Source organism: Pseudochaenichthys georgianus, chromosome 13 (genome assembly GCF_902827115.2).
Source record: "Pseudochaenichthys georgianus chromosome 13, fPseGeo1.2, whole genome shotgun sequence".
Taxonomy (NCBI): domain Eukaryota; kingdom Metazoa; phylum Chordata; class Actinopteri; order Perciformes; family Channichthyidae; genus Pseudochaenichthys; species Pseudochaenichthys georgianus.
In genome coordinates, this window is record NC_047515.1 from 26,357,650 (window position 1) to 26,382,679 (window position 25,030).

At 46.3% G+C, this 25,030-nt stretch overlaps 1 protein-coding gene across 1 annotated transcript in view; it reads left to right on the top strand.

Annotated features, from left to right (window-relative positions):
• Positions 1–25,030, top strand: part of LOC117457027 (uncharacterized) — a 52,084-nt gene that overhangs the window by 9,952 nt on the left and 17,102 nt on the right. The window contains exons 5-30 of the mRNA XM_034096895.2: positions 135–252; positions 343–447; positions 542–746; positions 845–1,007; positions 1,284–1,472; positions 1,548–1,722; positions 2,597–2,727; positions 3,534–3,710; positions 4,243–4,355; positions 4,452–4,609; positions 5,120–5,347; positions 5,914–6,252; positions 6,336–6,484; positions 6,723–6,972; positions 8,369–8,539; positions 8,659–8,816; positions 9,098–9,238; positions 9,636–9,777; positions 9,994–10,145; positions 10,411–10,536; positions 10,758–10,947; positions 11,686–11,760; positions 12,234–12,362; positions 12,656–12,718; positions 12,810–12,926; positions 13,067–13,224. Coding sequence (XP_033952786.1) covers positions 135–252; positions 343–447; positions 542–746; positions 845–1,007; positions 1,284–1,472; positions 1,548–1,722; positions 2,597–2,727; positions 3,534–3,710; positions 4,243–4,355; positions 4,452–4,609; positions 5,120–5,347; positions 5,914–6,252; positions 6,336–6,484; positions 6,723–6,972; positions 8,369–8,539; positions 8,659–8,816; positions 9,098–9,238; positions 9,636–9,777; positions 9,994–10,145; positions 10,411–10,536; positions 10,758–10,947; positions 11,686–11,760; positions 12,234–12,362; positions 12,656–12,718; positions 12,810–12,926; positions 13,067–13,224 — 4,122 coding nt within the window. The remainder of the gene's footprint in view (positions 1–134; positions 253–342; positions 448–541; positions 747–844; positions 1,008–1,283; positions 1,473–1,547; positions 1,723–2,596; positions 2,728–3,533; positions 3,711–4,242; positions 4,356–4,451; positions 4,610–5,119; positions 5,348–5,913; positions 6,253–6,335; positions 6,485–6,722; positions 6,973–8,368; positions 8,540–8,658; positions 8,817–9,097; positions 9,239–9,635; positions 9,778–9,993; positions 10,146–10,410; positions 10,537–10,757; positions 10,948–11,685; positions 11,761–12,233; positions 12,363–12,655; positions 12,719–12,809; positions 12,927–13,066; positions 13,225–25,030) is intronic.

A 25,030-nucleotide genomic window follows, 5' to 3' on the forward strand; every position in this document is an offset into this window, starting at 1 on the left:
AGGCGCATCCCATAGTGAGACATCGAACGGAGTGTTATGAATGAGAACAGGCATTATCACACCAGAAGTGGAAGCGCAGGACAAGCGTCTTTTGTGTTGCAGTGATCTATTAATTGCAAACACTGTTCTTTCAGGTGATGGGTGTTTCAGGCAAGCTGCAGGAGACGTTTCTTAAACGCTCAGACTCTGATGGAACTCTGTGCAACAGCCATATCAGCTCCTCACATGCTGTCTACATTGTTCAGACAACAGGTAGAGACACAAATTGGCTTTCTGGGTATCTCTCTATCGCTCTTCCCGTTGATCTCCTACACCTTTCTCTCCTTTGTTGTCTGATTGCAGAGGCGGGTTTTCTCGGCCTCCTCAGCGGCCTCCCAAAGGAACTTCAGCGACTGTTTACTGTTACCACAGAGAGGAATGCGGAGCTGAACACTCAGAGCTCAGCTGGTTTGTCACTGCAAAACCATAACTTTTGATGAATAAAACACAAATTAAAATGAATAATCCATGATGAAAGTACTGCACTGTTGTTGTTTTATAGAAAGAGATTTTGATATGCTCTGGGAAGTCACTAAAGTTGAAAATATCAGTCATGAAGGAAGAGAAAACGATGGAAACAAGAGTGATGTCAAAGAAGAAATAAGAGAACTGAGTGTAACCGGAGTTTTGAACCCCACAACGTGTCTCCAGTTGGGCGATGTTATCCTGTTTACTGTTGACACACATCACTATCCTCAGTATGATCTGTAAGTCAGATGCCAGGCGTACAATAGTTTGATTTTCATGTCCATTTTTAACACTATGAAATGGTGCTTTGACTAAATCCTTACTACCTGTCTTTCAGTGACAATTTATACAACACAAACAGAGATTTTGACTGGGGGGCAGTCAGACGGCTGAAAGAAGAGCTGACTCTGTCCTGGACTCCTCCAAACTTCTTTGCGTTGGTCTTCAGCCAGGCTGGAGTATACGTTTTTACACTGAGCAGCCAACACCACAAACACATGGTAACTAAAATGAAATAATGAGGCAAGTTATCATGAGTAAGACACATTTAACTTTTTTGACGTTCAATATTCCTTACCAAATTTCATTTTGTATTCGAAACCGCCTTTCTGAGTGCTTATTTTGTAGCTGCCTATCATAGACATAAGCCCATTTTGTAAGAAATTGAGATGAAGGTGCAAATGAAATCATGTTACCACTTTACTCATGTACAAGGGCTTCCACATGCATTTGCTTGTTGAGAACTACTAATACACTTGTGTTCTCTTTTTACTCAGTATGTGCGGGTGATGCCAGCAGGCGGTCAGTGTTATGAGACCAGCCCCTTTTTCCCCACCATCCCTCGTCATGTGACCAGGCTGGGAATCAGTAGGAGACGCAACCTGTTACTAAGGCCTGATTGGCTGGTGACCGGAGGACTGCTATTTGGAGCTGTTGTCATCCTCTGTTTATGTGTGACACTGCTGGTTAGTGTACAAACACACATGATCACATGTTCAAAGTTGACCTTTTTCACATTCATCCCTTGATCCCATATTTAGATCCTGTTTCGTGAATATGGATGGCCTGAGAAGAAGCCAATCAAAGCGTGGTACCGCTTGTTGCAGCTGTCCTACAACATGGACGACTACTCATCAAAAGGCTCAAGGGTGATCTCACTTAGGAAGATTCACAGAAATCATCAAGCTAGAATGACACAGGACTCCATTCAACCAGGTGCACACACACACACACACACACACACACACACACACACACACACACACACACACACACACACACACACACACACACACACACACACACACACACACACACACACACACACACACACACACACACACACACACACACACACACACACACACACACACACACACACACACACATTCATTCACACACAATTTCAAATGCACAGTGCACACACACACACACACACACACACACACACACACACACACACACACACACACACACACACACACACACACACACACACACACACACACACACACACACACACACACACACACACACACACTCTGAGCTAATTAATTGCGCGCAAAGTTCACACTATCTCTACCTAATCACAGAAACACACTGATATCGTGTTGGCCTTTGAAGACCCCTGTGGCCTCTTATATAACACTAACAGTGACCCCTGGCAGTTTATCCCACCCTACCAATTACGTTTGTGAAGTCGATTATGACATTCCTGAAATCATGCGCCGTGATAAACAAAAGTTTAAAATGCCACAATACATTGAAAATCCACCTCGAAAAACAATATATCTGTTAATTTGTCTGTTCAATAGCGTAAAAATAAGACAGGCTTTTATTTCAAGAGGAACATATACCATTTTCTCTCTTATGCCGGTTATTTTTATAAATGCTTTGGCTAAAACAGGGACTTCCAAATTGGCCGGGGAGAACACTAGCAGAGGCTTTTTGTGGTACTGGAAAGTGGATTTAGTCAAAGTAGACATTATGCTTGCTATTACAGTAAAAGTGATCTATGAGAGATGTGTATTTACTTGTGTCTCTCACTGTATCTCTTTGTGTTTCTCTCTCGTGACCAATTTCTGTGCAGGATCTTTAGAGGAGTTCTGGGATTACGAGCACCAGGTGGATCTGGAGGCTTTCAGCAGCAACACCTTCTACAGCCTCCTGCTCAAACAGAGTCTGTCTGTCACCACACGGCTGGGACAGCTCACATCTGAGGCCTGTAGCTCTTAATTTAAATGCAAAATAAACATACAGCATGTGATTGTTTTGACCTTCTGATACTCCCTCTTTCTGTTACACACACTCTGATGTTTCCTTTTCCTGTGACAGCAGAAAGTTTCCCCCTTTATGACTGTTTCACATACTGTACAAAATTCTTAATATCCCACTCCTCCTCACATTATTGTTTTATAAAAATATATTTCTACCTCTGGAGGAAAGCAAACGGTTTTGGTATCAGACAGACAAACCACATTTCGCCATGATGACATACAGACTGATAAGGTGAAAACCATAAGGGGGTTGCTGTCTCGGCTGGTAAATATGATAGCCGGTATAAATCCTCTCATGAATCCATCAAATATTGCAGCTTCAGTTAAGTTACATATTTTTCTATGCCTCGCTTTTCCACTGCCATTGTCCCATCGTCAATCATGAAATTAACTGAACTGAAGCCGTATTAGAAGGAGCCTTTTTTTTGTTTCATCTGTCCTTGTGTTCTTCCTGTTTTTACCACCAAACTGCTGGCTGAAGTTTAGAAGACGGAGGTTGTTGTTACAGCCCTCAGGACAGACGGAGGTTGTTGTTACAGCCCTCAGGACAGCTCAAGTGATGAAGGTGTAAGGGGGATGGCACACATGACACCCTGTGTTATCCCATAAATGTGAACGTCTTACCAATGTTAGATGCGGGTTAACTGCATTAGGGTGCGGTCAAATGTGTGATCTGATACTATAATTTCATGAAGGCCCTTTTTGTGTGCCAGTCATTTTGGTTTCATGTATGTATCTTTGTGTGTGAAGGTGAAGGAGCTATATCAGGGAGTGCTTGGGAAACTGCAGGTACTCCACCCACGCTCGATCACCGAGGACAGGATCGGGGAGGGCTATGAGAGGATGAGGAGGGAGGTGGAGAGGGAGGTGTTGCGGAGGAAGACTCTTGCCTCACAGCTGAGGACTCTGCTCCACAGTCAGCTGCAGGTGCATAACGCAACATTCCCACCCCTGTATATTTCCTTTTCCTATTATAAAAGTGAAGAACATTTAAATACTTTTTTTTTAATTTACAAGAACAGTTAAAGATAAAAGAGAAATATGTGTATTTATGTGTTCTAGATATATATATATATAAAAAAATACATCATATATTTTGGGCTCCAATGGTATTGTAATTTATTTTCAATAATCTGCTAATTATTTTTGGTATTAAATGCTTATCTGTGTAGATTTGTACAGAATGTACAATGTGGAAAAAAGGCCGGAGTTGATGCCACCAATTTGCTTGTTTTGTTAAAGAAATAGCCCAAAACCCATTAATTTAGTTTTTACTTTAAGTAAGCAACAATAGCTTATAAATTAGCAGCTGGAACTAGGAAATGTTTAGCTCTTTCGCTTGAAAAATGACTCCTGATAAATGTATACATTAACAATTGTCTCAGCTGTGGTTCTCTCTATTAACTGTGTAATATGTTTTAGTATGGGTGATTATTTATTTTATTTTTTGTTTCTCCAGGTTCTGGGGCGAGAGCAGCAGGCCCAGCAGAGGGTCTACAGTTTGCTCACAGCTCAGCTCAGAGAGGGCACCAGAATACTGTCCAAGGTTTACAGCAACAACCACCAGCTAAAGTAAATCTTCTACTCAACCTTTGCAAATTGTCAGAAAAAACATTCAGAATGGAGTAAATCCTCATCTCCCTTTAATCTGTCCTTTCTTGTCTTCAGTTTGTTTCAGAGGCTGACCTCCCTGGTGGAGGAGATGGGAGAGCTGGTGTCAGCAGAGTGCCAACGTCAGGGGGCCTGGGGGTTTCTGGGTGAGGGTACAGGGGCCAAGCTGCTCTGCCCTGACACTGGAACTGTGCTGACCAAGGACCACATCTTTGGTGAGTCTAACACCCCTGGGTTTGATCACTAAAATATTAAAAAGAAAACACATGTTCTTGAAAATTGGAAAGAGAGCACCATCTGTTGGTAGAAATGTGCACTGCAACAACAAGATTCCCTTATATTAAAATTAGGTTTATGTTCTGAAAACACCCACACTTTAACAGCATTCATTCTCACCCACACAGGTCCGTACATTATGTCTTGTATTTTCAAGTTTTCTCTCATTCTAGGTACACTGATGTATTTTCTTCTCAAACAATAATTCATAAAAATGAAATATGTGTTTTTTAAAACGTACTGTTGCTATCCCTTCAATGGGAGGAAATGATCAAGACACATGCTTTTCTACTTGATTCAAGATTTTAGACTAGAGTGATCCATTTAAGAGAAAAGGCAGCATGAAAATCTGTCACCCAGTATGGGACTCAGAAACAGCTTAAATCATGTCATAATTATTTACAGTTTGAGGATTGCCCTAAGCTATTTCTCCTTCTGCTTCACTCCAGGTCCTGATGGGTCTCTGCGTGTCTGTCGAGCGGTTCATTGTGATTCAGTCACAGGCCTCATAAGGCCAAATGCTCACAGCCATATGCTGCTAAGCGGCGGCCACACCATGGCGGTGCCACCAGATTTCTTCCTCCACCCACAGACAGGCAGGGTTATGCCCATAGCTGGCAATGTGGCCTATGATCCTGCAAGCTCAACTTTAGTCTTCACAACTGACTCATGTTCAGGTAACATGAGGGGCGCTTGTGGGGTTTGGGGGGTGAGATTTATTTTTGCATAAGACATTTGAGCTGCAGAAACACAACAACCAAACAGAAGAAACAAGTTGTGAAGGTTAGATAATATCATATGGAGTTATAATACAAATCTTACCTTCATAAGAATTCAAAGGGAAAAAAACCCACATTTAATGCCTAAAATTAAATCAGGACTAAATAACTAATGAAAAAGCATTTCATGATGAAAGCAAATCACAAGTGATGCCCTTGTACTTTAAACTGCTGATAACTAGTCATCCACAGGATGTGACATTACATACAGTAGAGGTGTTTTAATGCAGCTCAGCCACCTTTTTCTTCAAATAGCTTATAGTAGGCCTAGGTAAGGCTTTGCTGTCAGCCCCCCTAAAAGCCAGGCACCACTGAAATTGTGGCTTCAGCTTAGAAAGCAAATGTATTTCTTTTATTACATTTTCTGAACACAGTATAACTTTTATTAGTTTTTTATTCATGAAATAAAAAAAGAGTTTTCAAGGGTGTACATATTTTTAACCTGTTGCTTTTCTTACTCTCAGAAGATAACAGGAAGTGGGATAGTCCCCTCCTTCCTTTCATCCCTTACCCGACCTCCTGCCACTCAGACCGGCCTCTGCCCAGCGCTCGGCTCAGAGGCCTCCGGCCGGGCCAGAGACTGCAGTTGGGATGTCCCATGGCAGACCCAGACACAGGGGTCCCAGTGCCCATTCTGGCTGTAACCATCCACCCCCAGACAGGACTAGTCTACCCACTGGGAGGGTTGCATGTCTGTCCCCTCACCCGCCTGCCGCAGCCCATACAGATGGGCTGTCCCATGCTGGACTCCAGGACGGGGGATGTGGTGCTCACTGTCGGGGTCAGTCTAGATCCAGTTGCAGGTTAGTTGTGCTGGTGAGTCTGCAGCACAGCCTGTGTCAGGGTTCCCTTCTTTGAGTTAACATTGCTCTGTGTGTATGTGTAGGAGCCGTGCTGCCAGTAGGTGGTATTCTGCTGGCCGAGCCCTTCATCGAACCTCTGAGCGGGCGGATGGTGAGAGTGGGAGGGGCCAACATACGGGCTGGGCAACTGCTGCCTAACGGAGGAGGGTACCAGGCCCTTCTAGACGGCAAGGTCCGGGATAAGTTTGAAGGCCTTGGATTTAGGCAAAACATATTGTTTAAATACTTATTTTTGAGGACCTAAAGGTCCTTCTTCCCTCTATGTTGGCTGCAGAGTTTAGTTTTAGTTTCACTCTAACTGGAAAATAGCAGCTTACAAATAAATCAAACCACAAGGTTAATACTTTGAAAAAGATATATGATACATAACAGAAAGTTAAAGAGATAGATTTTTGTTGTTTCTCAATTAGGTTCTGGCAGTGATTTTCAAAGTATTGGAGATCCTGAAACCACTGACTGAGGAGTGGGGATCAGACCAGACTTTGCAGCGGGTTCAGAGCAGCGAGAGAGGGAGCGGTCCACACGAACATCTTCTCGCTGCAGCCAGTGAGCTTCAGCAGGCCTGGGGGAGGAGCCTGTACTCCCAGCTGCAGCTGCAGACCAGACTGTGTTTCATGCTGGATTGGACCGCAGGTCTCCAGCAGGATGGAGGGAGTCTTGGTGAGGAAAGTTCCCCTGAGGGCAATTCTTTGCAAAGTCAAATTTAATTCTTGTGGTGTCTGAGTCATCTCTTGCTTCACTTTTTGTTGCTAAGAATTAAGTGGTCACTGTCCTCCTATTTTCCTAAAATATTTGCAAGTATTTAAGAGCATAACATAAAGTAGGAAACACTTGTTTTTTCTTTTAGCTATTATTTTCCTTTTTACGTGTCATCACTGCCATACTTGCTGATTAGGAAAGAAAACATGGTGCTGGGTATTTGCTTACATGTTATCTGTTCCTTCTTCACAACTTTATTTTGATACTTTAATAGTAATTCATCCATTGAAGGCTGGTGCTGCTTTTGGAGTGGACAATATTTCAGATGTACCTAACTTTTTAACATACACTTGTTGCCCTTCTGAATACCACAATGCTGTCCTTATTTGCTTTCTGCAACCGAGAACACAAATAGTTTAAGGCATAACATTTCTTATTTGTTTTTTAGCCCTTGAAAGGTTTCATGAGGAGGATGACATTTTCCGACCTTAAACACTTTTTACTTAACCTTTATTTGTCACAAGCAACCACCCACACCAGGAACTGGAAATGTGACCAGCTTGTCCAGCATAAACACATTATTATATAATATAATTACAAATATCTATATTCTCCCAAGGGGAATACAGAACTATTACCATCAATATTTCTAACATGGATGCATGAGATCATATCATACTGATATTCTGTACAAACTGTGAAGTCCACTGAGACAAATGTAACATTTGTGATGTTGGGCTATATAAATAAACATTGATTGATTGATAAAGATAAAGACATGAAAACATTTAACTTGAAGTTGTAGTCATCAAACTGCAATAACAAGCAGTTCACCACAGTACCAACAATGCACTTTAAGAGATCTGCTTCATCAAAAAGATGATGCTTTGCCAGACTTTTCATGCAGCCACGACTCTGTTTCATGTATGTCGCTCTTTCTGTATTTACTTTAGTTTAGAGTTTGTTTGATCTAAACCACATAAACCCTAAAATAGCACTGAAGTAATGTACTGTATAATTGTCTGTCTTTTGTATTGGAGAGAAAAGGCAAGGCAAGGCAAGTTTATCTATATAGCACAACACATTTTCAACACAAGGCAATTCAAAGTGCTTTACAAAAAACGAAAGACATTAAGAAAATGGCATTTAAAATCAGTCATTAAAAAGAAAAGATAATAAAATAAACATTAAAAGAAAAAATACAATTGAAAAGCCTACTTCTGAATCTCTATAATGCCAGTAATGCGCTGCCAATTCAAATTTGTTGAAATACTTCGAGTTTTCTTTTTTTCGATCCAAACACTATTTTGTTTCCTCTATACTAACCCTTTGATTTCTCCTGTGCTGTTCCAACCAGGAGAGATGCCTCTTTTCGGTTCAGACATGTCTGTACCAGCTTTGTTGGGGATGGAGTACCCTGACCCAATGGGATCTGGTCTTAGTGTGCCTGTGCTGGGGTGTCAGACTGACCTTGTCTCTGGGAATATAACAGCGTTGGCAGGAACCATGGAGGACCCAGATGGAAAAGGTACTTTGAAAAACAAACAAATGCCCAGGTCACCAGACAGTTTATTTAATCCACTTATTTTAAACAGTACCGAAATAAACACGTATGCTTTTCTGTTACTATGCTGTTGCACTTCACAGGACTAGTGGCCATCCGTTATGGATCTCAGACTGTCGACCCAGTGACAGGCGTGTTGGCCCCCGTGGTTGGTGTCAGACTGGACGTGTCCAGAAAAAACGTTGTACCTGTCACAGCTTCCTATTGGCTAACTGTGGCAGATCAAACTGACAGTGTGCAGGTAGAGCAATACATTTAACAAAAATGATTAAACACAAGAAACCTTCAATTGGACTATAGTCTATAGTCTACTATAACATTTAAATCATTTCTACTTAGTTTTTTTTTTTACAGCCTTGTTAATTCAGCAGGAGAGACTTGTGTGAATTTGATAAAAGCTACTCAAATCTTTCATGTGTTAAATCTCTAGCATTTCATTTAGCAGCCCATTGAATTCAGTTTGAACTAAGGAAATCGGATGTACTCTCCTTTGTTGCTGCTATTTATTCTTTTATTTGCCAGGTAGAGGCGCTGCAGAGAGAGGTGTGTGTGCGAAACACTTACTGGCAGCAGCAAAGGCAGCGAGAGGAAGATATTTTCTCTGATCTGGACTCGGCTCTATTCCAGTGTCTCTTTAGAGCCATAGAAGAAGACTCTTATCAGGTCAGCAGGGGGAGATTGCTGATTTGGTTGTAAATATCTTATATAGCCTGGCCTCTGAATAAAGGAGAAACAAATTCAAAGGGGTTCCTTTTTGAGCATTTGGGAATGAGGGGGAGTGTATGAATGCCGGGGGAAAACATCATTAGAAAGGAATGCTAGAAAAGCTATTCATGCCTATTTGTGCACTGCAAGGAAGCACATGTGTGGTTAGGGCATACTGTGCAAAAGTAGAGTTAAAGCAATGTGCTGTCACTGCATCTCTGTGTATGACTGTGTGCATGTGCCTTCCATCCCTTTGGTCCTTAAATTGAGTGTGTCTTTTTGTGTGCCATTATTCAAATCTGTACCTTCTCTTTTTTACATTCAAAGTATACAGTAATTGTGTTCTCTGCTGCAGGTTCAGGGGTCAGGGAGGCAGCTCAACGAAGCAGCCTTGGAACTGCAGGAATCGGCGCAGAACGAGGCGCAAAGGAGAGCGGCTCAGCACACCCAGTTGGCTCTGATCTTGCCTCTGCATGTATTAGACATCCTCACACTGGGTAAATTGGCTGGCATGCTGAACGAGTGACGAGCATGAAGGGATATCACACTCATGACCTCCTCTGCGGTTATATTCATTGCTTGCCAAAAGAGAGATGCTTCATGCCAGTGTCTCATATCGCACCCTTCAGTTGTTTAATAATTTACATAATTTCACTTTTCAATGTTTTATTTGGGTTGGCAGCATATCTTTGTGTATCTGTCTGTGTGTATAGGGGATGAGCAGGAGTGGGATCGGCAGTGCGTTTGGCACTCGGAGCTTGTGTCAGGCCTTGATAAGCTTGATGTGTGTATGGAGCAGCTACAACAAGACAAAGAAAAATGGACAACCCATGGAGGAGACTGGAATACACCCGTCCACGTTATGGTCCGATTAATGGCTCTCTGGTCAATTTTACGCCCTGCAGCTCAATTGTCTGTGACACAGTTGGGTCAGATGTTGACATCCCTCTCATCACATCAGTGCCAAATGCATATGACTAATTATGATATAGGGAGCTTTTAAAAGTTTAGTTATTAAACTTTGATGTCAACCCGGTGCTATGGGATGCTCTCTGTAACATTGTAACGTCTAAATGTAAATAAGACTTCATGGTTCTTCTCACTCAAGCCAGTGTTTATTCTTCCTCCAGGACAGAGAACTGAGGCAGACAGAGTTGTGGGAGCAGTGTTGTTCCAGACAGACAGAGTTGGAGGTTGCTCTTAATGCTCTGCACTTTGTCAGGCACCTTTCTCAGCTCCGTGCCGACACTGCGCAGGTCAAGACACACTCAGTCACACCACATTAATAACACTCTATATAAATAAACTTAAGTATATGATGGAAGGAAGTTTATGGCTAATTTTGTTTGGATTTCTTCATCATGTTGCCATCAAGTTTGTTTAACAATCAAAGCAAAATGTGCCCTATTACAGAAGATGGGTATCTCTGTGTCTCTCAGTGGTATGCTGAGCTTCCTCTCTCTTTCTCTCTGTCTAGGCAGTATTATGTGGGAACTTTTGCTACAAGGAATACGGTCTGGTCCAGTGCATTGGACGCACACCGACTGTGGAGGTCAGGGGTTTGCTTCAGCAGATGGCTTTGCCTCTGCTGGAGAAACTGAACCAGCTCCTGGAAGATAAACAGCCTGCCTGCTTCTCCCCCAACACCTGCAATCAGCACATATCAGGTACCTAATCTGTAGGGTACTATATATACTACATGCTAAGGGTCCTATATGATAGAAAGCAAACAGATATGCAGTACATATTGTCCCAGAGAAAGGACAAGCCTCCATTGAATAGTGACATTATTATATGAAATTGCTCTGCACATTTCCTGGTACAGTATTTATACTCCAAGTGAGCGTGCAAATGACTACATCTAAAGCAATTATCTACATTTTCCCACACATTCTCTTATCGCGGTCAAAGGATAATGCTGGTGGTTTCATTTTATTTTTCATCCCCTGAAAAGACCAAAACCAAGCCCCATGATGTCTTCAAATGACCAACATCTTAAATGTTCCAAAAGGTCAACTACTTTTCCAAAAAAGCTGGGCACTGTAGATTTGAACAAACAATTGAAACAGGGTCAAATGTTGCATTTGTTCAGGACAGCTTTCTGTCTTTTTTGTTTATACACATATGGTGCTTTATTTAGTGTTATCAACAACAGAGTAGTGTATTTGTGATTGACTCTTCGCAAACAGTACCTTTATGAAATGTAAGGAATATGTTAACCAGTGTGTTCTCTATGGTTTGTCAAAACAGTATTGAGCTCGTTGGTGAAAATGAACCCTAATAGATCAGACTTCGACTTAACAGACAGTTGTTAGAAGTATCAATTCGTAGCTGGTTTTGGTCTTTTTAAGAAAATAATAGATTTTATAAGCAGGCTTGTCATCATGACTTCTGACTTGTTTCAGGTTTTCCAACAAAGATGGCATATGGGTTGGACTTAGCGTCTAGAGTCTGGACAGCCTCTGTGCCTGTGGTGAAAGGTATGTGCTTCTCAAGCCACTTAAGCCTTGTAATAGCATCTGTATGTGTGGAGAAGACATTATTTTGTATTAATCCCCGAGGGGAAATTCAGAAAGGGTTTCAGTACTTCGAATGCATAATACGAAAAATGTTTATTGTCAAAATGCAGCAAGAGAAGGGGAAACAGCCAGTGTGTAGTCAAAAAATATAACCTTGTTGATGTCTGCAGAAGAAAGAAATCAATGGCTCCAGAGTGCTGCTCTGTTTTTTTATGTCTTTTAAAATGCCAGAAGATAAAAGAAGAATGACAAATGAGGTGTCATATCTTACATTCCTGTGAAAACTAGCCCTCTAAAGTAAAGTGCGTCAAAATAATGCACAAACAAAGCCTCCTAGCTGCTTGAGGAGATACTTGGATTCTTTTGTTTATGAATTGGCTTGATTGTCAGCTTGTTGTGGCTCGCAAGGTCTCACACAGTTTGTGTTTTTGAAGGAATCTCCACCCAGTCTTTGAGGGAGCCTCTCCATTTAGCTCAATCCCAGGATACTGTTCTGCAGGCCAGCTCGACACCAGCACACATCTCACAAAGACACACCGCATCTTCTGGCATTCACTCCCAGGGTGAGCCCAAGAACAAATTACCCAGCAGCTCACTTTCACCTTGTGTTCTATTGTACTGTTCTCTGCTTCAGTGCTGTGTTAGCGATCTATTTACTTGGAGGGCTCTATACTAGATTCAGGTTATAGACTTCTGGGAAAGGACATTCATACATCCATACCTGCACATTTAGGATTTAAGCACCACCTCTTTTCTCCCACATTTATTGTTTCCAGCTATGCTAACCTCTACAAAATATCGTAATAATCCGTTGATGTAAATTAATCATTTTAATTGTAACTTATTTTCCTGACAGAGAGCCAGCCAATGAAAGAGTCCAGTCAGCCTTCAAGAAGTATCACTGTCCCCACTATTCCAGGTTAGGTCATGTATAATAATACACAGTTTGAACACGTCACATGTGGTGTGTCACACTAACGTTATCCATCAACATTGCTTATATTACCCAGAAGAGGAGTGGACCAAGCTGCTGGAGCTCTCTCCTCTGTTCCAGCTGTTGAAGGGGATGGATCTTCAGCTGAAGGGCTGGGCCTGTGGGGCTGGGCTTCTTAGAGGAGAGCTCTCAGGTAAGTCTGACTTTGGGTTGTTTGTTTTTATTGCAGTAAGACACGCGGGTCGAAAAAGGTGACCGTAACACTTTGCTTCTTACTGAGGTGACATATATTTAATAGAACAAGGCATATGTCTTCTTCCGTGTTTTGTCCAGAGTCAGACAGAGGCAAGAGTTTCGTAGACGTCTTGGATGCACAGTGGGAATGTGAGGGAGAGCTGATCCCTCTGGACCTTTCAGCCCTTAACCCCAGAGAGTTCCTGGTCTACCAACACGGACTATTCCTGATAGACACATTGAATAATCTAAAACTGGTTGGTGCTGCAGTTTGACAATTATTAACCCTTTCTTCGTTATCTATTTTTAACTGCTCCTACTGTTGAATTTTTAAAGGTCACCTATTATGCAAAATCCACTTTTTCCTGTACTTTATACTTAAACATGTGTCCCCTTTGTGTAAAGAGATTCTGAAAGTTTCAGGAAAAAAGATTCGCTGACTTTTTGTCCTGATCCATTTATATAAAACCTGTCTGAAAATGAGCTGATCAGATTTTGGCCACTTTATGATGTCATAACGTTTTTTTGGCTTGTGCAGAGCACCATTGTGTTATTTTTAACCAAATATCTTGCCGAGGGGCGTTGGGAGTTGCACTTTATTTTCATCTAAAGTAAAAAACAGAGAATCAGCACTTTTCAAACGGGGCTGAAACGCCGGGTTACGTATTGTAACCCTTGGTATATTGACACAGGCGGAGCCCTCTACTGTACTCTATGGCAGAGTCCTGCATCGGGTCGGGTACCCGCAAAAAAGGTGATTCGCGGGTGGTATTTTTTCAAACGCTTTTTTCCGGGTTCGGTTCTGGGTAAAACAAAGATGATGCGGGTCGGGTCGCGGGTATTGCATAATAAATATATTAAAATAATAATAATTTAGTTTAATGTTTAAAATCCTCACACCTCTCCCCCGCGGGACCACGCATAATCATAACCTCTGCAGCGCATCAATCTGCTGCTGTGCGCGCCACATTCGAAATGGCTGAGGTGAAGCTCTCTAGTGGAGAATACAGCATTTTCAATAACACTTCCTCAAGAGCGAAATCCAACGTCTGGGAGGCTTTTGGTGTCATCCTAGATGGAGAAAATAACCAACATCCCACGCTTTTTGGGACAAATATGCAACTGCGTGTGTTAATAATTGCACGTTTTCACTGCTCATATATATATAGGCGGGTTCGGGTCGGGTTGCGGATCTTGTGCCGACGGGTCGGTCGGGTTGCGGAACTAATTGGCAATATGTGCGGGTAGCGGGGCGGGTTCGGTATTGCACGTCGCGGGTGCGGGGCGGGAGCGGGTCTTGAAAATCAGACCCGTGCAGGACTCTGCTCTATGGGTACTACCCTCTATGCAAGCATTCACCTACTGAGATTTCTATAGACGTAGCCGGCCTTGGGGCGGGCCTACCTGAATGCGCACGCATCTCACCGTATAAAAGGAGGCCTCGCCTCCTGACCGTCATCCTACACCTCTCTTCAGCGAGCGGAATAGGACAGACAGTGCCCTGAGTAGAGGGCTCCGCCTGTGTTAATATAACGCCGGGTTACGATACGTAACCCGGCGTTATATCTCTCACAGGCTCCACCCTCTACTGGACTCTATGGGTACAGTGGGTGGAGCCCTGATGTATACACGCACTGTCGTCCAACAATACCATTCCACCCCACTGCCCCTGACCGGCTTTTCTGGTCAGCAGCTGCTGCCCCACATTCTCCTTTACCCCGGTTGTGACCGTGGATAAAGTCTGGGCTGCGGCTGACAGAGCGCACTCTGCTGCGCTTGCCTCGCAGAAAGTGTGCTTGAAAAACAATGCTGAGGGCCCCTCCACCCATAGGCAGATGGGGAGAATCCCCAGCCCTGTATGGGCTCACTGTGCACCACCTCTCCGAGTCCCTAAGGATCACAGGGAGAGTGCAAGTGCCCATGCACCACACTCAAACACTGACTCCGTGCAGAGTGTGTGTGGACTATAGTGTGGAGGGCTACCCCCTTCCTGCGTCTCGGCAGGGGGGGGGAGAGCCCTTCCGCTTCGTAATGGGCCAGTGCGCACCGCGCCCATCCCAGGACCCCTCAGAGGGCCCGGGAAAGGCGCATTACGTCCGGGGAGCAAGCAGCTCGGATGCACCGACAGAGCGGTTAACTCGGACATTCTTTTAGCTGAGGTTAAGGCAAGAAGCAAAGCTGTCTTCCACGACAGTGCTTTTAGGGAGGAGAGCTCCAGAGGCTCAAATGGTTCTGAGACCAGCGCCTCGAGCACCAGGGATAGGTCCCACTGCGGGGTGGAGGCGTGCACTACTGGGTGCAGCCTCCTGACCCCCTGTAAAAACCGTGACATCAGTGGTTGACTAAAAGCTGACCTTCCGCCAAATCCTTCATGGCAGGACGAGATGGCTGCTGCATACACTTTCACTGTGGAATGTGCAAGCCTTCTGTCCACCAATAACTGTAAGAAGGATAAAATAGAGCCTAACTCACAAGATAGGGGCTCTATTCTCCGCTCCTCACACCATCGCTGGAATCCCAGCCACTTTGGCCTGTAACAGGCTGTGGTGGATCCAGCTCTAGCTGCCTGGATAGACCTAATAACACTGTCAGACAATCTAACCTGTCTCAGCCTGTCCCCCTCAGGAGCCAAGCCTGGAGAGGTTGGCCGAGAGTGGGTAATGCCCCGATTGCACCTGCCTCTTGAGACATCGCCCCCCAGAACTGGGGAACCGCCCAGAACTGGGGAACCGCCCAGGGCTGGCCCACCTTCATCTGTGTCATCTCTGAGTACCACGGCGCCCTGACGCAGTCCGGAGCCACTAGGATGACTGACAGACGCTCCCGCCTCGCTCTCCCCTGGAGGGGAAGAATGAGACGGAGCGGTGGAAAGGCGCAGAGCAGCTTTCTTGGCCATGGCTCGTGTGCGAACGCATCCACCCCCAAGGGCGGGTCGTCGCTCGGAGCCATGGAGAACTACAGGGCACAGTGGCTGTTGCGCCGGCTGGCGAACAGGTCCCCCTCGGCTCTCCCAAACTGAGCCCAGACCTGCTTCACCACCTCTGGGTGAAGCACCCACTCACCTGGCAGGGGGCCCCCCCTCGACATGAGGTTGGCCCCTCTGTTCTCCTGTCCCGGGATGTGGAGGGCTCTCAGAGATAACACCACCTCTGAAGCCCATAACCACAGTTTCTCCGCTGTGGTCAACAAGGCGGCGGAGCGGACTCCGCCCTGCCTGTTGATGTATGCCACTGTGGTGCTGTTGTCGCTCCTGACCAGTACATGTCTCCCCTGAATTAATAATAATACATTTTATTTATATAGCGCTTTTCACAACTCAAAGACGCTTTACAGTATGAGGGAGGGTAGACAAACAAGGACAGGCAAACAAGTAAGTATAGTAAAATAAAAAAATAAAATAAAGACAGTCAAGAGGAAGTTGATTGAGAGGGGGAGGCCTTATGGGTAGACAGAGTTGAAAAGATGTGTTTTGAGGCGGGACTGAAAGACTGTGAGGGACTCAGAGTCACGGAGATCTTGGGGGAGGGAATTCCAGAGCCTAGGAGCTACCACTGAGAAGGCTCTGTCCCCAAAGCTGCAGAGTGTGGATGTGGGAATGGATAGGAGTCCGGCTGCGGTGGATCTGAGGGACCGTGGGGGTTGATAAGGATTGAGAAGGTTTGTGAGATAAGGGGGGGCCAGATGTTGGAGTGCTTTGTAGGTGAGGACCAGAACTTTGTAGTTGATGCGATGGGAGACAGGAAGCCAGGTCTTTGAGGACTGGGGTGATGTGATGCCATGATTTGGTATGCGTGAGGAGACGTGCAGCTGCATTTTGAGTCTGTTGAGGGATGTAGTGCTGATGCCGTAAAGAAGTGAGTTGCAGTAGTCAAGGCAGGAGGAAATGAAGGCATGGATTAGTTGTTCGGCTGCGGGGCGGGTGAGAGAGGGTAGGATTTTTTGCAATATTGCGGAGGTGGAAAAATGAGGTTTTGACTGTTTGGCGGATGTGAGGTTCGAGGGAGAGGGTGGGGTCAAAGATTACGCCAAGGTTGCGTGCCTGATTGGAGGAGAGGGGTCTGCCTGCAGACCTCCACTCTCAGGACAGTTCCGGTGCAGACCTCCACTCTCAGGACACCTCCACTCTCAGGACAGGAAGTGCACGCTAAGAATTCCAAAATAAAATCGCCACTATCACTACAGTGCCACTTTCCAAACAGGAAATGCACGCGAATACAAAAAAAACCTCCACCCCGCTGCGGGACCCGTGTGACTCCTGGACGGTATGTCTTGGTCACGCTTCATATCGGCCGGCCCGGGAAGGAAGAGACACGCAGAGTGGGGGAAGTCCCCCACCCCAACGCAGCACACCCTCCCAGCCATCAGAGTCGAACCCGCAGTTCAGAGGAACCAACCAACGACAGTGGGTCGTGGGGGGGGGGGGCTGGACACAGGCCGTGGGGGGACACCAAGACCGGGCAATGTCCCCGGTAAAAACCGGGCGAAATAGCCAAATTATAAAAAATAATAACACCGGGGAAAAGTGAAAAAAAGTGTCCGAAAATAGGCACTCGTGAGGCGGGCAGAGTCCCCTGTCAACTCCCGTTACATTCCTCCATGGTGTCATTTGAGCGAAAAACTTTTACGAGAAGCAGGCTGGGGGGGTCAAAAGGGCTTGACCAAGGCCGACCCAAAGTGCACGGTCTCCATTGTGATTTGAAAACTTCCATCACGAGTCCTTCGGTGGGCGGGAAAAAAACGCGTCAGAATTGTCACTTCCTGTACTGACAGTGGAGGTGTCCTGAGAGTGGAGGTCTGCACCGGAACTGTCCTGAGAGTGGAGGTCTGCAGGCAGGCTCCCATGGATTGGAGGGGGAAACAATGGTGCCATCGATGGTGAGTGTTATGTTAGTGACCTTGCTAAGGGTGGATTTGGAGCCGATTAGGAGGAGTTCTGCTTTGTTGCTGTTCAGTTTGAGGAGGTTATGTTGCATCCAAGTTTTAATAGCTGTCAGACAGGAATCGATGTGGGTAAGGGGTGGGTTATGGAGGGATTTGGTGCTGAGGTAGATCTGAGTGTCATCAGCATAGCAGTGGAAGTCCAGGTTGAAGTGGCGGAGTATCTGACCGAGGGGGAGGATGTAAATGATGAAGAGGAGGGGGCCAAGTACTGATCCTTGAGGAACGCCTTGGGTGACTGAGGCTGTGGCAGAGGAGTGGTTGGGTAGGGAGATGAAGTGGGATCGTTCAGTGAGGTAGGACTGGAGCCATCTGAGTGCAATACCTTCAATTCCAATGTCCCTGAGTCGGGTGAGCAGGATGTTGTGGCTCACGGTATCAAAGGCTGCACTCAGGTCGAGGAGGATGAGAATATTGAGGGAACCAGTGTCAGCAGAGGTGAGGAGGTCATTGAGGACTTTGACGAGTGCAGTTTCTGTACTGTGGTGAGGACGAAATCCAGACTGAAGGGGTTCATAAAGCTGGTTGGTTTGGAGATGGTAGTGAATTTGTTTGGCTACAATGCGTTCAAGAGTTTGAGAGGAATGGTAGGTTGGAGATGGGGCGGTAGTTAGTGAGGGAGGAGGGATCAAGACCAGGTTTTTGAGGATTGGGGTAACGGCAGCAGTTTTGAAGGCAGAGGGGACGGTTCCATGGGACAGCGAGGAGTTGAAAAGGTTAGCAAGATAGGGGCAGAGGACGGGTAGAGGGTCAAGGGAGCAGGTTGTGGGATTTGAGGAACCGATCAGATGGAGTATTTCAAGTGGGGTAACCAGGTTGAACTGGGAGAGGCAGCGCTGGGGAGGAGGAGTCAGGAGGTCAAGGGAGATGGGGGGAGAAATGGTAGCGGTGGAGGTTGGTGGAGATGCTTGTATGTCAAATGGAGCTGAGAAGGAGTGGTTAATGGCATTAATTTTGTCTGCGGAAAAACTGGAGGAATGAGCTGCAAGTAGCGGAAGTAGAAGTAGGGAGGTTATCAGCACGGGGTTTGAAGAGCTTGTTAACTGTGGAGAAGAGGGTCCTGGGGTTACGGGAGGGGTCAGTGAAGATGTTGGAGAGGTAGGCAGATTTAGCGGCAATAAGAGCATCTTTGTATGCATTGAGATGGAGTTTGTAGCTTATGTAATGGACTGTGAGGGATGATTTCTTTGAAAGACGTTCAAGTTGGCGGCCTCGCTGCTTCATTTTACGCAGTGCGGGTGTGAACCAGGGTGAGGAGGTCTTGAAAGTAACAGTTTTATTTTTGAGGGGGGCTAAAGTGTTGAGGGAGGTGAGTAGGGTGGAGTTGAGGTGGTTGAGCAGATCATCAGGTGAGCTGAGGGTTGCGTCCAGGGGGAGATTAGACGATAGCAGTACGGAGAGATGGTTATGGTCAATGGAGTGTAGATTATGGAAGGTGATGTTTCTGGGTGGGCAGGGGTTTCGAGTGGGGGGGGCAATGGTGAATTGTATGAGTTTGTGGTCGGAGAGGGGAAATGGGCAAGGGTGGAGGTCAATCACTGGGAGGTTGGTAGAGTAGACGAGATCAAGAATGTGTCCTTTGTCATGGGTGGGGAAGGTGACATGTTGGGTGATAGAGAAATTGTCCAGTAGGGTTGTGAATTCGGATGCCAGCTTGCAGGTGGGTGAGTCAATGTGAATGTTGAGGTCACCAAGTAGTAACAGACGTTGAGAGAGGGATGAGACAAGTGTGAGGAATTCAGTGAAATCAGAGAGGGATGAGGTTTAGGAGGCCGGTAGGTGAGGATGACTGTCAGTGAGGGAGGGGCTTTGAAGGCAATGAATTCAAAGGATGATACTGATGGGGAGGGTTAGTTTTGTGATCTGGATGTTCTGATTGTGGATTACAGCAAGGCCGCCACCACGGCGGGAGGGGCGGGGTTTAGTGATGTATTTAAAGCCGGGGGGGGATGTTTGGTTGAGGGAGAAGAAGTAATCCGGCTGTTGCCAGGTTTCGGTGAGCAGAAGGGAATCAAGGGATTTTTCCAAGATTAGTTCATGGAGGATGAGGGCTTTCTTGTTGAGTGATCGGATATTGTTAGCAATGTTAGTTGAGTGGGAGGGGCGTGGTGTGGTCACAGGCTGAAGAGGTAAGAGGTTGTCCAGGTTGACAGTGCGGGGAGGAATGTGAGATGGGGGGGAGGAACGGAAAGGAGGTGGAAGGAAGTGTGTTATTATCGGTTTGAGGGCAGTGGAATCCACTGCAGGTATTTGGGCCAGCTCTGAGCAGAGGGCGGTGGAATCCGCCCTCTGGTTATTTGATGGATGGAGCAGCGTTAGCAGGTGGGCTACAATGGCAGGTGTAGCAGGGTAGAAAACCAAAGCGTCCGTCAAAAATGGCAATCGGGTGTAACAAATATGTCCAGATCAGAACACAAAAGCCACAGAATAGTTAGAAAACTATAGCAGTAGAAAGTGGTCAGAAACTCTTAGATTTACACAAAGAAACACGAGATCAGTGGAGACCCCCTCCAGAGGTGATCTGGGGACCCCCAGATCGCCGAGCGCCGTTTGTCTCTTTTGGGATCCAAACGCAGGCTGGAGAACCACCTCTGCAGGCGGCGCATATGTAGTATGCATGACAGTTAAAGCTCTCACTGTTGCCCCCTATCGTAGCCTGCGAACCGCCCGAAGCAGGGACGCGCGTCTGCTCTCTGACAGGGTGGCACGGAGCGCACCTGCATTGAGCACCACTCCCAAATACAACGCCTGTTGGTGAGGTATGGGGGTGTTCTTCTTCCAATTGATCGGAAAGCATAACTTGGCCAGGTGTAGGATCAATTGGGCTGTGCAAAACATTGCCTGTTCCCTGGACCCAGCCATGACTATGAGGTTGTCTAGTAAAAGAAAACTCTCATGCCGTTGGCGCGCAGCGGTTGGAGCGCTGTGGCCACACATTTGCTGAATATGCGTGGGGATAGGGAATATAGCGGAACGGCAGCCAGCCTCGTAGGCTATCCCCTGGAAGGCAAAACGCAGATACTTTCTGTGCTCTGGAGCAATTTCTACATGAAAGTACGCTTCCTTCAGGACGATGGTGGTGAAACAATCGCCTGGCTGCACAAGCCCCAGTAACTGTTTCATAGTTAACATGCAGAATTTCCTGCAGGAAATGTGGCGATTCAGGCTGCGGAGATCTAGAATAGGTCTGAATTCCCCTGTCTTCTTGAGAACCAGGAAGTACATGGAATAAAGACCCTTTTCTCTGTGCTGAGGTTGCACAACAGACACAGCTTGTATCTGCACCAGAGCCTGAATCTCTGCTGAGAGGAAACCCATCTCCTCCTGGGATGACAGATTTACCTCTCGCATGCCCATAAATGGAGGTGGGATGCTTCAAAACTGGAGTGAATAGCCCCGTTTCAGCGTCCTGTCCTGTCCATCCACTTTGTTAGCACACAGTTTCCATTCCCATAACATTGTGTTAATGGTCCTCAGCTGTGGGGCCGCAGCTATGAAGCTGTGATACTCTCTGGTGACCCGTTCCGCCGCAACACTCCCCGTGAATGGAAAATGTGTCCATGGAGGGTTGACACAGAAAGGGCCGATTATTTACTGAGGTCCCTGAACGCACCGTGCTCCACCATAATGCTGTCTTTACCACTATAGTAAACTGCATTAATCTGAGTCTTTACTCTAGGCGTAGTGTGTTCTACTGAGGTCCCTGAACGCACCGCCGCACGCTCTTGTGTGAGCGCGCGCTCCGCCATAATGCTGTTTTTACCACTGCGGTAAACTGCATTAATTGAGTCCTTGCTCTAGGCGTAGTGTGTTCTCTGACAGTAATACGCCGGCCATAATGCCCCTGTACCCGCATAGCGCTTTCCTTTAGATAGCACTCCCTGCGGTTCATCCCTCTCATCTGCGCATGCCCACTAGCTACCTCCTTTACAGGAGCTACAGCTGGGGCAGCGAATGGGGAATTTGTACAGTTAACATTGTGTGTAAGTGTAGCATTTGTGGAAACAAAAGACACTTAGATTTGGATACAGATCAACCTCATTCTTATTAGAAAACGTAGTGATCTGTGCATTATACAGGGAGGAGGCGGGATTCGCCCTCTCGTCCCAGGCGGAGAGATTTTCTCCCCCCGCCAGTCAGCTCCGTGAAGACGGAGCGTCCCACTCGGCCGCTCTCTGCTGCTGCGTAGCCTGCCGAGGTTGGGTAGCCGGTCCCCGTGAGTGCCGGCACGCCGGTTCCACGGGATGGGCCAAAGAGATAGAGGGCGCAGCGGGATCTCCGTGCCGGCAAGTCTCCCTTCGTCTCACCGTCGCGCTGCGGTCCCTCGTCTGCAGGAAAGCCTGTGGAGGAGTGCGCTGCGGTGCCTGAGGACTCTTCTCACTACTGAAGTCTTTGAACGCACCACTGCTAGAGGCCCGGGCCTGTCCTTCGTGCCCTGGCTTAAATAGCGGGCGCCGATCCCCACCACCTCTGCTTCGAGTGTTTGGGGGACCAGGATATGGCCGAGGCGGTGCCATTCACATTCGCCATTTCTTCTGAGGGGAACGTAATTGTGGCGTGATCCCCCAGGGACATCACACGGCAGACAGCGGCCTGTGATGAAGTAAGTTCGACCCTATATCATGTGAAGCCACCGAACACCGGTCCCCGGGAGAACCGGGCCTGGGGCAAGGCCCGTGGACCAAGCTACTAATTCGGCCTTACGGTCCAATAATCGCTCTGACCTGGTGAGGCGGGGGCATCTCTAGCAATGAGTGAGTAGCCCACACACCTGCCGCCATGATCATCACCCAGGGAGAGTACAGCCCTGGGCGGTGGACTTCCATGGACGCCGGACCCGGAAGAAATGGCGAACGTGAATGGTACCGCCTCGGCCATATCCTGGTCCCCCAAACACTCGAAGCAGAGGTGGTGGGGATCGGCGCCCGCTATTTAAAGAGCCTGTGACACGGTTTTCCCCCATCATCCAAACCCATCAATTTGAGTACATATTGTCCCCTTGAAAACCGTTACTGAACTGATTTTGGATATTTGTACTTTGATAACCATTAATCTGCCTTCAATGTTGACAATTCTCTGGATCTTCTCGCGGATTCTTCAAGTCCCGCCAAATGATGGGTGACGTCATTGCGGGCACAGCGCTCCAGCTGCACCGTCCAGGATCCCAGCATCTGCATGTAAACCTTTATATATATATACAGTCAGATGTAAACGCACGATGGTGCACACAGCAGCAAGCTCAGACAGCGATGACAGGTTAATGTTGAACGTGTCTGAGAGCTCATATGAGGCTGAAGGATCGGTTTATGTTGTATCTTCTAAGTTTAGGAATGAGGTGCGTCAATATGGGCGATCATATGGTCATGTAGCCAGTGGTGGAATGGGACTACAAATCATCCCGGGATCTCGACCGGCCCACTTCGGTACCGCTAGGAAATTGTCAACGGGGGGAGTGGGGATGTCAGGGGCGGCAGGTGCTGTATATAGTAAATGTAAATATGTAAATATTTGTGTCACTGCATCCTGTTAAAATACAAATATAATGTATAATGTCTGTGTCTTTGACATTAGCGCTGCTAGCCACCTGTGCCCTGTACTACGAAGCCAGTTCAACAGACCCTGGATATGTTTGAGTAACAAACAAACTAACAAACGAGATCTCGCTAAGCGGTCCGACGACGCTGGTTATCAACTCGGTAAATCAAGCCAGGGGTTCTCTCTCCAGCTGAGAGCGCGTTCACGTCTAAGACACGAGTGGATCTGACTTTAATTACATTTGTCTCGAGTGTTTCGTCAACATAATGTGTTAAATAATACTTCTGCATCCAGTCTGTGACACTGTGAGTGTTGCACGGCCAGATGAGGCTGGAGAAGCTGACTCAGATAAGGAAATATATGATATATTATGATATTATATGATCGATGATCGACTGATTGATGATGTAATATGAATGATAAGTGCGACACGTCGGCGTCTTCTCTGCATACGGCAGTTTAAACTGTATTTCCTTTATCCTGTAATATTACTTGAGAGATTTAAACTCCGCACACTGAGTGGATCTCTTTTCTATAGACACCGGAGGCGGGCAGCGTCAGGTAAAATAAGTTATTTAGCCTTCTCAAACCTGAGCCTCACGCGCCGCCTATGGGGGATGTGCTGGTGATTTATCCGACCGGCCCACTTCGGTACCGGCCCATCGGGATTCGTCCCGATGGCCAGTCCGCCACTGCACCCAGCCCACGTAAACTGTCAACGGGGGGAGCCTCGCTGCGGGGAAACGGTGGACCTAGTGTCCCGATCGGAGTGGGAATAATAATAATAATCCGTGCATTTTATCCATTAATTTCCCCAACATTGTGGTAAAAAAAACACACGTTTAATCCATGTTGGTGTACAGTACTACAACTACAAAAAGCACCGGTTTGTTTTCTCATCAGGAAATGCAGACCGGCTCAAACAAACGATCATTTAATGTATCATATGTTCGCCGAATTGACATGAAAGCACTAATAAATGTAGTTTCATCCACTTGAGTTTACAACCACAAAAATAATCGATTTGTTTTATATCACATCCAGCTCTCACTCCCGATTTGTAATCCTAATGTAATCATCATCTTCACCACGATCATTTATGTTTATGTCGCCGAATTGACATGAAAGCACTGACAAATATGAATATACTGTAGTCAACTTCATTACAACGTTATTAACGTGCCTAATCTCAGTAATTCACCATTTCTACGCATAACAACACACTTTGTCCGTGTTTGGCTCTCGAAGCGTTCCCGCATTGACGTCACTTCCGGCTTCCCCCAAAACTTCAAAATGAGTGAAGGAATTTCCCCGCGATGTTCGAAATTATTGATATTTAACGGAACGGTATCGCTTTTTCTTTTTTAAACTGACGGTTCGAGATTACTAGTAGCCCAATATTTCATTGCACAACAGTTGTTGGGATGGTGTCACAGGCTCTTTAAGCCAGGGCACGAAGGACAGGCCCGGGCCTCTAGCAGTGGTGACTCCCTGGAGGTATGATAATTCTTTCTTCTTTCAAACGTCTCGATCTCTGCTTCAGTTGTTGCCCGCTCGCTGAAGAGAAAGGGATGACGGTCAGGAGGCGAG